This window comes from Citrus sinensis, chromosome 1 (genome assembly GCF_022201045.2).
Source record: "Citrus sinensis cultivar Valencia sweet orange chromosome 1, DVS_A1.0, whole genome shotgun sequence".
NCBI lineage: Eukaryota > Viridiplantae > Streptophyta > Magnoliopsida > Sapindales > Rutaceae > Citrus > Citrus sinensis.
The window spans coordinates 20,394,356-20,409,361 of record NC_068556.1 but is presented as its reverse complement, the minus strand read 5'-3'; the positions used below and the strand labels follow the sequence as shown (position 1 = coordinate 20,409,361).

At 36.6% G+C, this 15,006-nt stretch overlaps 2 protein-coding genes and 1 long non-coding RNA gene across 5 annotated transcripts; all 3 read right to left on the bottom strand.

The window, feature by feature from the left end:
• Positions 1-167: 167 nt before the first annotated feature.
• Positions 168-3,280, bottom strand: LOC102610123 (pentatricopeptide repeat-containing protein At3g23020). Its single transcript, XM_006489430.4, has one exon. The coding sequence runs from the start codon at positions 3,043-3,045 to the stop codon at positions 451-453; it is 2,595 nt and encodes an 864-aa protein (XP_006489493.2). The 5' UTR covers positions 3,046-3,280; the 3' UTR covers positions 168-450.
• Positions 3,281-3,427: 147 nt separating this feature from the next.
• Positions 3,428-6,496, bottom strand: LOC127901839 (uncharacterized). Its single transcript, XR_008054173.1, has 3 exons — positions 6,218-6,496; positions 3,801-3,877; positions 3,428-3,684 (listed from the first exon to the last, which is right to left on the bottom strand). It is a non-coding gene; the product is annotated as an uncharacterized LOC127901839 (long non-coding RNA).
• Positions 6,497-7,643: 1,147 nt separating this feature from the next.
• Positions 7,644-14,438, bottom strand: LOC102610646 (acylamino-acid-releasing enzyme). 3 transcript variants are annotated; one of them, XM_006489431.4, is made up of 18 exons: positions 14,117-14,438; positions 13,611-13,786; positions 13,205-13,514; positions 12,780-12,998; positions 12,474-12,692; positions 12,262-12,336; positions 12,036-12,174; positions 11,462-11,613; positions 11,293-11,375; positions 11,086-11,204; positions 10,902-10,980; positions 10,168-10,345; positions 9,662-9,722; positions 9,397-9,519; positions 9,036-9,233; positions 8,428-8,496; positions 8,149-8,225; positions 7,644-8,046 (listed from the first exon to the last, which is right to left on the bottom strand). In XM_006489431.4, exons 1-18 carry the CDS (start codon positions 14,254-14,256, stop codon positions 7,983-7,985), a joined length of 2,481 nt encoding a protein of 826 aa, XP_006489494.2. In that variant the 5' UTR covers positions 14,257-14,438; the 3' UTR covers positions 7,644-7,982. The 3 variants fall into 3 exon arrangements, with proteins under 3 accessions (XP_006489494.2, XP_052295815.1, XP_052295813.1); XM_052439855.1 differs by having other exon boundaries at positions 13,611-13,763; positions 14,117-14,266; XM_052439853.1 differs by lacking the exon at positions 14,117-14,438 and adding an exon at positions 14,022-14,110.
• Between the last annotated feature and the right edge of the window lie 568 nt (positions 14,439-15,006).

Below are 15,006 nucleotides of genomic sequence, written 5' to 3'. Positions count from 1 at the left end.
AAACTCCCGATTTGGTGTGCCAGTTGGCTCAAGATGATGTTAAAAGCCAACCATGAAAATACATTGGCAATCGTTTTTTCCTATACGTGCAATCTCATGATCTGCAGTGTGTAGATATTGAACAGCCCATACCACAGGTGTTGGGAATAATACAACAATAATTGTAATGCAGACAAATAATACAAATTGATTTACGTATGTTCATTATAACTAAACAAAGCTTGATCCCTATTACAGCAACTCAGGGTAAGGAGCCACAAAAATTGGCAATAGGCTCTCATAGGACTCTAGTCCCAGGAGCTTTTTCAGCGAATACATAACGTACAACTGCTAAATACACTACCATGACATACAGCTATACATTTATCAGGAGTTTGAGTCAAAATTTGCTAAATCTTTACACAAAATCAGAGACCTGTGTGTACTCAAAAAAATGGATTAAGAGAAGATCTAAGCATTGTTGTAATCATCATCACATTCTTCGATCACAGATGACAGGGTCGACATCCATGCCTGCAAACCACTCTGAGCATTCTTCTTCCTTGTTAATTCTAGCTTGTTTACAGCTCGCTTTGGAACTCCACATTTCATGAGAACAGCTCCAAGTGACTTGAACGTGAAATCATCAGGTTGAACGGCAGCATTCACCATGTCCTTAAATGTTCCAATGACATCCTTGAATCTACCATCAACTGCATACAACCCAAGCACATTGTTGTAGCTCAGTAAGTCAGATATAAGTCCTGATTCCCTCATCTGTTTGGCAATCCGAGTGGCCTCTTCAAACCTACCATTTCTCTTGTACATGATCAACATCATTGCATATGTAAATTCATTAGCATCCCCCTTCTTTTTCATAATCTCAAAAATCTCTTCCGCTTGTCTAACCATAGATCGTTCACTGTAGAGATCAATCATACAATTTGATGTATAAACATCAGGACTTGCCTCCAATGATCGAAGCAATTTGTAAGTTTCTTGAGCTTCCTTCAAATAACCAACTTTGGTATAAAGCTTAATCAAGGAGTTGTATATGACAGCATTTGGAGGCAATCCAGCGCTCTCCATGGCATCAAAATAACTTTGAGCTTGTTTAACATTCCCAACATCTGCAAAAGCATTTATCAAAACGCCATAGACAACAACATCAGGCTCCACATTAAATCGAATCATATCCTTGTAAACTTCCTCTGCCATTTCCAACTGCCCTAACTTCACGTAGCTTGAGATCACAGCACAATATGGGATACAATCACTCACCAGTCCTGCTTCCTGCATCTTTCTCAGGTAGCGTTTTGCCATGTGTGGCAAGTCGGCACCAGCTAAAATTTGTATGAGAGAATTATAGCTACATTTGTCTGGAACTGCACCATGACTCGTCATGCCATCAAACAAATTGCATGCCTTATCATAATTCCTTCCCATCCCATAGGCCTTTACCATAACATTGAACACAAGAACAGTCAGCTTCTTCCCTTCTTGGCAACAAATGAAAGCTCTCTCGGCTTCCAAGACATGACCCCGCTCACCATAGCCATCAATGTTGGCAGAATAGCCCTCTGAACTCATATCACCCGCAAGATGAAACCTTCTGAACCATAACCATGACTTTTCCAACATTCCAGCTTCAATGTACATTCTAGTCAAAGCTGACTGGGTATATTCATCAATCTCAAGACCTCCTCCGTCCATTTCGGAAATGAGTTCTTCAGCTTCACAAACCATACGTCTAATCGAATATGCATACAAAAGGGTGCGGTAACTTACAATATCTGGTTCAAGGTTTGCCTCCTTCATCTTCCAGAAGTATCTTGATGCCATGCTTATCTTGTCATTCTTAGCATGAAGAAAAATAAGAATATTATATGTTCTTGTGTCAGGTGGGCAATGAAGCTCCTCCATCTTCTTTATCAATGAATCTACTACTGCTAGCTGATCATTGTTGCCATAAATATGAATCATTGTATTGAAAGTTACAGTGGTCGGAACAATCCCTTCTCTGAGCATCTGAGCAAATGTTTCAGATGCCTCTTTAAGTTGCCCTGCCTTCCCATAGGTATCAATCAATGTATTATACGTATACGAGCTTAGACTACCATTAACATGTGATCCATTTTCTACTTTACCAATCATTGTTTTGGTATCTTCGCCATGCCTCAAAGATTCTCTAGATGACCATTTCTTGAAAAACTCCTCTGCCTTCCGAAACTCCCCTACTTTCTTATACATCTGCACAACAATCCCCATCGTCACCTCATCGGGCTCCATCCCCCACTCATTCATCCTTTCAAGCCAACAAACTGCCTCTTCCTTGAGGCCCCCTTTGCTACAAACATCAATCAAAGTACCATAAGTAGAATTAATCGGCACAATCCCTTTAACACTCATCTCATCCCACAAACTCTGAACATAACTCCACTTTCGAGCTTTGCCTAACGTCCTAAGCATGATGTTATAATGAATCACATTCAACTCATGACATTCCTGTCTCTTAAACCACTCAAAAATCTCTAAAGCCCTCTCCCAACTAGATTGCTCCTTCAAAATAATGCTCCTTTCCTTGTTACTTAGATTCTCTGCCCATGGCTTTAAAGCCTCATCCAGGTCTTTAACCGTATCCAAAGCCTGTAACATCGACGGAATACAACCACCATACCTGGCCCATTTCGTCGAACACTTGGTCTGCACTTCACCATTCACACACACTGCAGAAATAACATCGGTACGTCTTTCATTTCCAATTCTAACATCGACCCAAGTGTTTTTACTCTGCTCTCTATGTGGTTTTTGTTCGAAACTTTGTTTCTTCAACTCATGTTCATGGACCACGCCATTTGGTTTATCAAATTTGCTGTGATTGTGAACTTTACTTAGCCTTTTGACTCGTTCTGAGTTGGAATTGTTAAGCAATGTTTGAGTTTCTATCTTCTTCTCTAGCGACGAAACTGAAACTGAAGCTGAAGCTCCAATGTTGCTGGATGGAGAAGTTTTTGTGGAACAAAGAACATAGAAGCAACTGGTGTCTAACTGAAGCTTAACAAACATCTTTTAATAGAAGAAATGCGTATGAATTGACTCCTACAGATAAAGTCAGGATTATGGGAACCAGGACTCTAGTGAGTGAGCTTTTTCTAACTCGTTTCGCGTAAAATCTGTTCTGCTTGAAGTATGCTTCGGTTTGAATTTTGGGTGAGGATTGGGTAATATGGGTCCGGGGTTCGGGTTTTGCTTGATGCCCGATGGGTAGCCCATCCGATTTCTTTTTATTTTTCCATTGATTTGAAAATGTAATTTGATACCATTTTTAGACTACTTTTCATCGTCATTATATTTGTGTTATTATTGTTTGACCTAAAAAAAAATGTATATTTTTTATGATTTTATTTAATGATTATATATGAATAATATGATAAATCTATCTCACTTAAAACTTAATCACAAAAAATAATAGAATTATATACTTAATTACACATTATATGAGACAAGGCAAAGACCGAAACAAAGTTGACAAAATTGTCTACAAAATTTGATCGTCAAATAGCTTTAACTGATAATCAGGACATTTTTTTTTTTTTACCCGGTGCTCCATCAACAATGCACGGAGCAAGTAAAATGCCTGCTCATTGACAGTAGTTGTTTAATCATAAACCAAGATTAAGAAAGCTTTAGTAGCCGGATTGGGGTCTGCAAAAATGAAAAATATCATAAGTTACAAGCGGAGTGATGACATTAAGTTAAATTCAGCGTTTGCTGATATTCAGTGTGCATGAAGCATGAAAGCATGCGAAGCACATGCTTACATGTCAGTTCCATGGGTATAATTGGGAAGCTGGATGGCCTTGGTCTCGATTCCTTTCTCCTCTAGTGCCCGAGCATACTAGAGACAGTATATACATAAAATTATTCCTCAGATCGTAACATGAGCATTATAGACAATTCAGTTCTATTTAAAATGGCGGTCGCCTTCTTAGCGGTCGCAATTGTTTGAAGTATATTTGCTCTTTAAAAGAAAAAAAAAAAAACAGGCTTCAGACTCCCTCACTTAAAGAATGCACCAGACTGAGGGGATTCGGCAAACACTTGACCATGAGAATGATGTTGAAAGAAGATTAATACACATGCAGGAAGTTCAAAATGATTGAATCCTGTGTTGCACTTCTTCGATTAACATTATTTAGCTTCATATCACACCAAAAGCACAGCTTTCACATGCTAATGGCGGAGCATAGTGGGCAACAAGTGCCAATTCCGCAATATGCAAATGTACTGATGCCAAAGAAGTAATAACAGTTTATGCAATACGTAATAATATTGCATATACATCCAAATTGGATGTATATGCGATATTATTACTAAACATGCGAAAATCAATCAAAAAAGTGTTCATTTTTCAGTCACATGTTAGGTGAAGCAAACTTATACATCCAAATTATAAAAGTATGGCTTTTATCTTCAAGCACCATATCAGAAGTTATGTGACCTCATGATGGGAAGAAAAGAACTAGGAATGACAAAAGGAGGGGTGGGGTTTGGGCTTGGCCAAGCCCTATTCGATCCGATAAAAAAAATTTGAAACCCGATCCTAAAAAAATCCGAACACTATTTATTTATGGTTGGGCCGGGCTGACGCAAATCGGGTCAACTTCGGGTCAGGCCCAACCCGACCTTACCGAAATAGTTAACCCTCCCATTTCCCACCACTATTTCAACCAATTCGGCAATTCCTCAACCATTTCAAACGCAATTCAATTCCACTTTTCACAACCATTTCAACCTCACACATAAATCAATTCCAAAATCCAACATGAAAGATACACAATGCAATTAAATAAAAAACACACAATGTAATTCCAGAACTATTTTAGCCATACACAATTCAATTTAACAACCCAACATAAAAAATATATAATAAAAAATTCATGTCTTATACAAATAAAAACACACAATTTAGTTCCACAACCCAACATTAAAAAAACATATCTTATACAAATAAAAAAACTCATGTTTTATACAAATAAAAACTTATAATTCATAAAAACTTATAAAAACACAATTTATTATTTTTTTAATAGGGTCAGATCGGCTTCAAGTCCGATCCTAATCCGAAATTTGTTCGGGCCTTAAAATTTTGACTCTAACCTAACCATATAACCTCAAAAATTCAGATCAAAATCCTAAAATTCAAGTCAGATCAATTGGGCCAAAAATAAGATCGGACTAAATTATCAAGCCTAAAAAGAGCATTCCCTTATTTTAGATGACCTCTCTTCTTTTCTTTCTGTGCACGGGAGAGTTTGCCCGGGAAGTACAGTAGTCTCTGGGTTTTAGCAAAAGACAGTATATATACACTTAAAGAGTCGAGCTGTGACTAATAAACAAGGTAAAGTTCACTTTCCTATAATTTAAGATCAATAAACTGTAGCCAGTTGAAGAGAGAAAAGCCAGGGACTTTGAAAAGCTAGATAATGAGACAGAAATGGGGGGCCCCATTAAGAACTACAATTAGTGGATCTCATGAACCATCTTTCTTAGATGAGAAAAATATTGCCTCAAAAGGTTTCTGCGCACCTGAAATGAATATAAGCACATAGTGGGCATGAAAATTAATGTTTATTAACACAAGAACAGCGTGATTAGGTATTCAATTATTGCCTGTGTCTGGACAAAGATTTGTTAAATGATTGGCCCAATCTAAAAGAACTTAGGTGTTAATTGTTGCAGAAGTCTGAGCAAGCACAGTCCCTTTAATGCTTGCACCAAATAAAAAGATGATTAATAATATCCCAAGTTCTACAGTTGTCAACTTCATGATCAATAATTCTATTTTAATAATAAAGCATCCAGCTTTGCTTTCAATTTGCTAAGCAACCCCTTTAGGTTCTTTCAATTTGTTGATCCCTTACCCAGATTCCCAAAGGTTGGTATGGGAAAATAATGAACAAAAATCTGTTTACGCATAAACACCAGAACAAATTTGTGTCACTCTTTCCTTGCCTACTTAAGAGGAGGATTTATTTAAAACCCATGAAACCTCTCGACCATTTTTAGTACTACCATAAGCATATAAAAATTACTCATAATTAGGACATAACATCATGAACTTGACCATCGTCGGTCAATAGGCTGCATCAATAATACTCCGTTTGCCTTATTCAAAGGCATTGCATTGATCGAAGAATAACTATGTTTGCTACAGACTGAAAACAGGATATAATACCTTTTGTTAGGCTAGCAGAAACATCCTTCACAGATGAGAGCAAATATTTAACCTGTACCATGGCTCTGTCAATACAGTTATAACCTTTTAAGGATAATAATAATTTGTGTTACAAAAGAAAATGAAATAAACCTTTTTGCAGCATATGATATATATATATTTTTTAAGAGATTATTGCTCATGATATTTACAGCATATGATACATTTAAACAGCTCCGTAGGTTCTTATTTGATTTGTCAACAAGATAACCGCGCTTGATTTGGGGAACATCAACTCAACTGCTAGACACTTCAAATATGGAAATAGCGAAGAGTTTCGTTCTTATTTTCTTCAATTCAATAGGACATATATACTCGGTGTAAAGATCAGAACTTGGTTTTACCTGCAACGGTATTGTCCCCATCCAGTGCAACAACGCTCCATGCGAAAGTTTGATTCAGTAGGGCTAATGCGTAATATCTCTCCACTGTAATTGAGAAATCATGTCAGAAGCTTATTTTATGAGAAAAAAATTAAAAACAATTGCAGAATGCAAGATACATATTCGTCATGTCACCTCAACACATTCAGAGAAATTAGTGATTGACTGCTGCCCCAGATGGAAGGTAAAATCATAGTGCATCAATCAGAAAGTCACGGATTACTAAGGATTCTTAAAGAATGAAGCTCCGGGAAGCAACCATCTTCAGCACTTTGCATCAGAGTGCTTTACATACAGCAAAACAATCTTAAGAAGATGAATGCAAATCTGTTTTGTGGCAGAATGTGCTCCAGAGTTCACGGAACTTTTTGTAGATAAAAGCACAAAGAACTTTCCATCTGGGGTGGAAAATATTAATCCAAATACAATGAGGATGTCAAAGCAAGTAGTTCATATCCCATTTCATGGAGAGGATATTTTGGTCTATCTCAGCGCTCATCCATAAACGAACAGTATTCCAGGAAGCTCATACATGAGACAGAATACAGATAAGACACAAGTTGATATATCTCAGATACCAGTCTTCTAGGTTAATATCAGAGCTGCTTTGGAACTCACAACATTATTGAATGACTCCAATAGAGCCTGGCATTTTTTGGGTGTTAAGGCATGGATCTCAATATATATATATTTTAAAAAAAGGAGGTGACATGTCAGCTAATAAACAATCAAACTTCTCCGAGGTAGTACATCATAAGTGATTATTTTTGCAGTGAAAAACAATTGCAAATTGCTGCGGGAGCAGATATCTTGCATGGTTGTCCAAAAAAATATTTGAAGGGGCACATTATCTGCTTCTTAAGACAATTTTTCGCAGCTTTGCAAGTTTGATGGCGGCAGGTTAGTAATTTCCAACTCGAAACAGAAGGAGAAATCATCCTAAGCCCTTAATAATCTACATGTCGTTTACAAGCTTTGACCAAGGAACAACATGTCACCCAAGATTTTACGAATTGAAATTGAATTATTTATAGTTCTTTTCAACCAAAGAAGAACGGATAAAAATTATCATTAACAGGCCAAAATGAAATCCTGCAAATTTTTCTTACACATGCCACTTCCGGAAAACAGGGTTTCTTAGAAAATATCATTTAAAAAATTTATGTCACAATCTTTATAACTTCCTTAACATGATCATTATCGTTGTCATTTATTAATTGACTTTAAGTTTGTCTCCATGATTTGATCTTCATTCAATCATTCTTCAAATTGCTTCAACAATCAGGAGATAACAATTAAACAGTGCCCCGACACCAAGGCATGCGACAAGTTCAGTGCTAAGCTCATTTACAGTACTTTTTGAACCAAAGCCCAATATTGAGAAAGCTTTCAAAGTCAGACTGTGGTCTGCAAAAATGGAAATTGGAAAATTCCGTTAGTCGGCTTTTAAACTCAGCATTGCTCATCACATTGAGCAGAAATAATGAAAACATTTCACAGTATGTGTACCTTTCAATTCCGTGAACATCATTGGGGAACACAATGACTTTGGTCTCAACTCCTTTCTCCCTTAGTGCTCGCGCATACTAAACATTTCAAAATGAAATCATTTATGTGATCATGATATGATGATTTGATGACCATTAAAAAACAAAAATAAAGCGAGCACGGTACATGGTGTGTGGGGAAGGGAAAAATAAGACAAGCAAATAGACCAAAAATTCTGTGAAAACTCCTACTATTCATGTGCCTGTGTTTCTTTACAGAGAAGGGAATGTGATATATTACTTGCAAGCCATTGGAGACTGGAACACGAAGATCCTGAGCACCTAAAAGAAAGATGGTTGGTGTTTTGACCTGCAGAGCAGAGATTGCAAAAATATGAAGTTTAGAATCTTATTCTTTAAACTGGAAAAAAGACGAAATTTTTAGACTCCCACAATTAAGAGTTAATGATCAATACTACAGCACCTCAAGTCAGAGGAATATGAAAAATACTCAAACCATGTATGTGATAATGAACAAATGAATTAATAAAACAAAATAAAAATCTACCCTTAGGAAGTTTAAAAAATGATGGTATCCATTTTTGCTCCTCAATTGGTAATTAGCTTCATTTCACACCAAGAGTGAACTCTAGTGCAAGAGCATGTTTGGCAAACAGGTTTACCAGAGCAAATAGTGCAACATGCATAGATATGGTTACCAATTAAGCAATAACATTTCTGCAAATGGCTTTGCGATAAAAGCAAAAACTATCCATCAAAATGAACAAGCTTGCAGTAATGGTTTTCTTTGAATGGAGAGCACTAAATAGAATCTCCTTTGCATTCTACTCTTGGTCCTATAAAAAGCATTTGAATCAACTTCTAGAACCGTTATCACAGTCACAATACCTTTGAGATGTGGGATATAGGAGACTTGCTGTGAAAGCGGGTCAAATCCTCAACTGACGGTGATTCTGTAAAACTATCTTTCCCCTTGCTTCCATAAGATTCCACATAACACCAATCAGGGATATCTGTTGTCCCAACCATCAATGCAAGGTTACAAAGAGGATTCCTTGCAGCCGCTGCAACAAACTTATCTGGAGCCTGAACATGGTTAAGAAATACATATATCACTTTAATCTATGACCTGTCATGGGTCAATGGAGAAGGCATCCAAAAGTTACGACAAATCATAACATCCAGTCTTGCGAAGGACGTGTAAATGAAAGTAGAATGCATCAGTAACACAGCAGTAAAAGTACCACACCTGGCCAATCAAGTGAGTAGTTAGAAAGCCACCATGGGAGCCACCAACTACAGTTACTTTAGATGGGTTAGCAAGTCCCATGTCAATAACATGATCTATAGCAGTGAGAACATCATTGACGTCCTGTACATGGAAATCCAATATATTAGGAGCCACATCAAATTAAGCACAGGGTTTTGCAGAACTTGCTTACGAAAATTTGGTTGCTAATGAAAGAGATCAACCACCAAAGTATGCACCAAAAAAGTTAGTTGAGAATAAGCACCTGAGATCCAACTTTCCCAGGAAGAGATTGCAAAGCTTCCTCACCAAATCCCAATGAGCCTCTGAGATAAACTACAATGTTAGGAAAGACTTGAATGGAGATTAATGTCAGATGTTCGTTGTTAATTGACAATGAGATTAAAGAAAGTGAAATTTGCAAAGGATGTGAACTCCTACAATTCTCAAATTGTTCATATTTTACTCATCTGCAATATTGTCACTGAACATACAAAAAGCATAGCAACAAAGGGTTCAGTCTTCGGGCATATAAAGGTGAGGCAAACCAAACTTATGCAAACAAACCTTTAGTTCCCATTGTCCTTCTCCTCAATCTTGTTTCATAGAAACTCTTTTAGATTTGTCAGCAATGACAGTTTTCTATTTTCAAACTAAATTGACATAGCTAAAATGATGAGTAAAAGGCTGCTTCTTTCTTTTTCATTTTTTGTTCTTTCTTAGCTTAAGATTTTACACAAACGACATCAATTAATGTAAAGTTCCACTTACCTATAATTTACAATCAATAAACTGTAACCAACTGAAGAAAGAAAAGCCAAAGACTTCGAATAGCTAGACAATGAGACTGAATGTGGGCCTCCATGAAGAACTACAATCAGTGGATCACATGAACAGTCTTTTTTATGACTTGACGAGACAAATATAGCTTCAAAAGGTTTTTGGGCACCTGAAATGAAATAAATACATATAGTTGTAAAATTTCATGCTTATAAACACCAGATTCATGATTAAAGATTCAAAAATTGCCATTAAATAGTCGCCCACTCTAAAACAATTGCTGCAGCATTCTAAGCTAGCCATAACCTTGGAATTATTGAGAAGTACCCCAAGCTCTTAAGTTTTCAGTTCATGATAAATTTTTTGTTTTAATAATAAAGCATCCAGCCTCGCTTTTCATATGTTAAGCAATCGCTATATATTTTATCAAATACTTTTTCCTTAAATACAGTTCTAGAACATGAATTACATATGAAAGTTGCGGTATGCACACTTCTTTATCTTTTGAGGAGGATTCACTTAGAAACTCTAGAAATTTTTTAATACCACTGTAAGCATATGAATTATTCAATACAGGACATGATTATTTTCAGTTTGTCTTAAATAAGCTAAAAGCATTAGACTGCCAATGGTTAGCATTGATACTAGTCCATTAGTCTTTTTCAAGGCATTGCATTATTTCAAAATACCTAAGTCTTCTACAAACCAAAAACACGATGTAATACCTTTTGTTAGGTTAGCAGAAACACCCTTGACTGGAATTTTCATAATACTGAATTGACGAGATGAGAGCAGAGACTTAACCTGTAACAAAGAAGAAGTTATGTTAACACAACTATAAGCATTGTGGATAATGATAATTTGTGGCATTCTGTCTAGAAATATGTTACAAAAGAAATTAAAATAAACCTTCTCAGGGCATCTGCTTATGGGGCTTGATACATTTAACCAACTCCAAGTGCCCTTATTCGCTTTGTCAACAAAATAGCCATACTTGACTTGCGGGACATCTACTGGACTGCTAGACACTTCGAATGTGGAAAGAGCAAAATTTTGTTTTAATTTTCTCCATATTAATGGGAAATACCAAGAGTAAAGATCAGAACTTGGTGTTACCCGCAATAATATTGTCCCCATCCAGTGTAAGAAGACTCCATGAAAAGTTTGACTCAGCAGGAGTGATACGCAATAACTCTCCACTGTAATTTCGAAATCATATCAGAAGCTTATTGTGTGAAAAAGAAAATAAACGGCATGAAACGAAAATATATAGTCATTCAGTAACCTCGACACATTCACAGAAATTATTACTTGACTGCTGCCCCAGATGGAAGATAAAAGCATAGTGCAACCATCAGAAAGCCAAGGATTACTAAGGATACTTGAAGAATAAAGCCCTGGGAAACAATCACCCTCTGCACATTGCACTACTGGAATCTGCAGCGATTACATGGAATGAATCAATGTTAAATGCAAGAACATCCTAAACAGTCAAACAAAGAAAATATAGATCAGTTTTGTTCAATATCTTTTGGAATTATCTAAACAAGTTAGTTATTGCAAGACTTTATCAGCAAAAGCAGCAAAAAGAGCAAAGCACTTGTACGAATGAAAGTTCTTAGTGTATTTCCAGAATTTGAGCTCATTCAATATAGTAGTCTGGAATCGAAGTGTTGACATGCTTATAAGAAAAATCAAAGTTTATAACTTACACAAGCAAGCAGAAGAAGCGGTAAACTTTAAAAAGAGGGGTAGGGCTACTCCATTTCAATAAAAGACAAGGATTGAAAGCAAATGAACAGGTTTAAACCAATAAACATTCAGAAGACAGAAGCAATAAAAACAAATTAAACTCTCACCACATCAACAATTTTTTCCAATGAGGAAAAATTTCCATTGGTTGGCCAATCAATTCTGTGAAGTGAATCTGTTGCAGAATGTGCTCCAGAGTCCACAGAACTTTTTGCAGATAAAAACACAAGGAACTTTCCGTCTGGGCTGGAAAAATAATAGTTCAAGTAGAGTCAGCAGATTCGTATAAAGCTCAGAGAGCTTAGTAAACTTTATGCCAGATAAATAGTATACCTGAAACGTGGAAAGAAGGCACTACTGATGCTTTCAGTTAGGTTTACCACAGGCAAATCTTCAGAGGAACTTTCTCTGGAACACAATCAGAATTTCAAAATTAAACGATACATCAAAGTAGTATATTCAATATTTTTCTTGATATTATTGACATAATGCATAATCCCGAAAGAAGAAGAAGAAGAGTTGAGCAGTTCACTGAAGCAACCCACTTGAGTTCAAGTTCACTGGCTTCTGATTTATAGAGTGACACTCTGACTGCGTATAGTGCACATGGCCTATTGTAGCAATATTTTATACCAAGCTTTCTTGTTTCTGATGACCACCCAACAAAAACCAAATATTGATGCGATCCTTCATTTAATGGAGCCCACACAACTTGACCAACACTCAAAGATTTTGGAATTCCTTTAACAGCCTGTACCTCTCCACTGAGCAACAGAAGGAAGTTGAAATTCAGATTTCAACATTCTAAATAACTTAAAGCACTGGAGTAAACAAAAATAGAGATAGGAGACCTGTCAATGTTGATTACGAAGAGAGAAGGCTGCCTCTTTCCTGCATAGGTTTCTCCCCAATCCTCCTCCCAATCACCTTGACCTTTCCAGCTATTACAATCCTTATCCGAGGAACCACCTTTTGTGCTGCCCAGACTGAAAGTGGGTTTTGAGGGAGACGGTTCCTCAGCAACATAAGCAATGAGAGTTTCATCAGAGTTCCAAGAGATTCCTTCAAACCTGTAATGATCAGAAAGCTTGTAACTTTTCTGGGATGAAAAATAAAATAAAAACACCCACTTGTGCAACCACAGTACAAGACCCACTGGCACTCCCTGGTTCAATTACAGCAAAACTACTTACAACTGAACAACTTCTAAAGGTAGACACCGCAAAATTGGAAGTACATTAGCTTGACTTAAATTATTTGAATCAGTAATCATTACCATCCATCGGCATATACTGAGCCATGAACAGTTTGAGGGACATGGAATTCCTTTTCCAACTGAGATTGACTCCAGAGTTCAAATTGAATGGGGGATTCATTTTCAGGATTCCGAACAACAAGAAGCTTTGAACCAGATGGAGATGGAACAACTGCAGATGCACCAGTCATCTCAACAGGAAATGGAGCCCATTGAAAGGTCACAGAATTTTCATTTTCTTTTGAGATAACTGTTGATAACATAAATTTCTTCCTCTTGTTTGCCAAAAGGTTCGGTTGGCTAATAGAAAACATAGCCTGTGTCCCATTTCCTGCATCAAAAATTTGAAGCCAAAAATTGTTGAGCAACAGATACTTACCGAAAAAATGAAACTGAAAAAAAAAATTGCAATCATAGTCAGTCGTACCATTGCCAGAATTAAAAGTCCATGCCTTGTCAATACTAGAGATATTGGTGAAATCTTGAAGCAACTTTGACAGCGAAGCATACTCCTCTTCAGCAGTTGCATCTAAAACTGAGGACACTTGCTTTGCTGGGGCAGCCTTAGAAGCATCCATGGCTAGAAAGACGGACAATCTTTTACTACAAAAATTGAATAGATAAAGACAATCATAACAACTCAATAATGGAGAAATAACATTTCTACAATGAAACCAAAAACACTATGAATTGACAAAATACAAGAAAGATTCATCGTATTAGCTCAAAAAAACACCATCAGCATTCATATTAATGTAACAACATGTAAAAATATGATTCTTGAAAGGAACTAAAGAAGAAACAAACTAAATTGAAATACAGAGACATAAAAAAATACCCATCCAAGGAAAGTGTAAGCAGAAACTAGCATATGTACATAATAACGCTAGAATTACAAAACGAGTTGCTTCGAGAGGCAAAGAGCGGACTTACTAAGAGAAATAAGCGGGTTTGGCGACAGTGAAGCGAGTGTGACGATGACGAGATAAAAAAGAGGGAGAGATTCGAGGGAGAAGTTGATTCGCGCACCAATCCGAAGTGGCGATGACGTTGCTTAGTAATGCTCGTTCCATTGAAAGATTCCCATTTTCGAAACGTAATTTTTCCTTTTTTATTACTATAAAATATATAGATTATGGAATTTGGATTTCTGATAAGTTCTAAGTGCAGAGTGACGCTAATGTCACAACAAATTCCTTAAAAGTTCTTTTTGAAGCCAAGAAGCAGTTTACCCACCGCTCATTTCGAGCTTTAATGGTTTGTAGTTTTGTGCTTGAATCTTATCTTGAATTTAAATATTATGTACCGCTTATTTACTAAATAATATATTTTATATTTTATAAAATTATAAAATTATCATTTAATGAATAAATACTATTTCAGTTGATATTTAAAATAAAACTTAAATATTAAAAAAATGTTGAGTAATGAAAAGTACCAATTAAACATCTCCTCATTCCTTATCTGGTGGTGAATCCCCCAGCTGAATGTAACGAGCAGATTCCTGGTAGTGTAGCTTTTGTGAAGCACGAGCCGACCAGAAGTTCACACTGACTAGGTACTTGACACCTAGAAGAAATGATATGATCTCACAAACACCTGACAATTCCGCCATGACCCAAACCGCTGGGAGAACATGACACTCCACGTTCACCTACGCTTGTTCAGTTGAAGGCCCATTAAAGTCTATGATCACTCGAATAAGAGAGGCATGAGGAATACTCTGAGAACATGGGATGATTGCCTATAAAAGGCTAAGAAATCGATAGAAAAGGGGACACAAAAAAAAGGAAAAGGGGGGGAAACTCTATCAAATTAACACC

Bases quoted from the DNA above. Each gene is read 5' to 3' on its own strand.
- LOC102610123 (XM_006489430.4), bottom strand. From the start codon at position 3,045: ATGTTTGTTAAGCTTCAGTTAGACACCAGTTGCTTCTATGTTCTTTGT.
- LOC102610646 (XM_006489431.4), bottom strand. From the start codon at position 14,256: ATGGAACGAGCATTACTAAGCAACGTCATCGCCACTTCGGATTGGTGC. The intron at 12,175-12,261 runs GTATACTATTTA...TTATTTTTCCAG, and splicing joins GCCTTCTTTCCACGTTTCAG to CCCAGACGGAAAGTTCCTTG. The intron at 8,226-8,427 runs GTAATATATCAC...TGAAATGTTTAG, and splicing joins CAGTCTCCAATGGCTTGCAA to TATGCGCGAGCACTAAGGGA.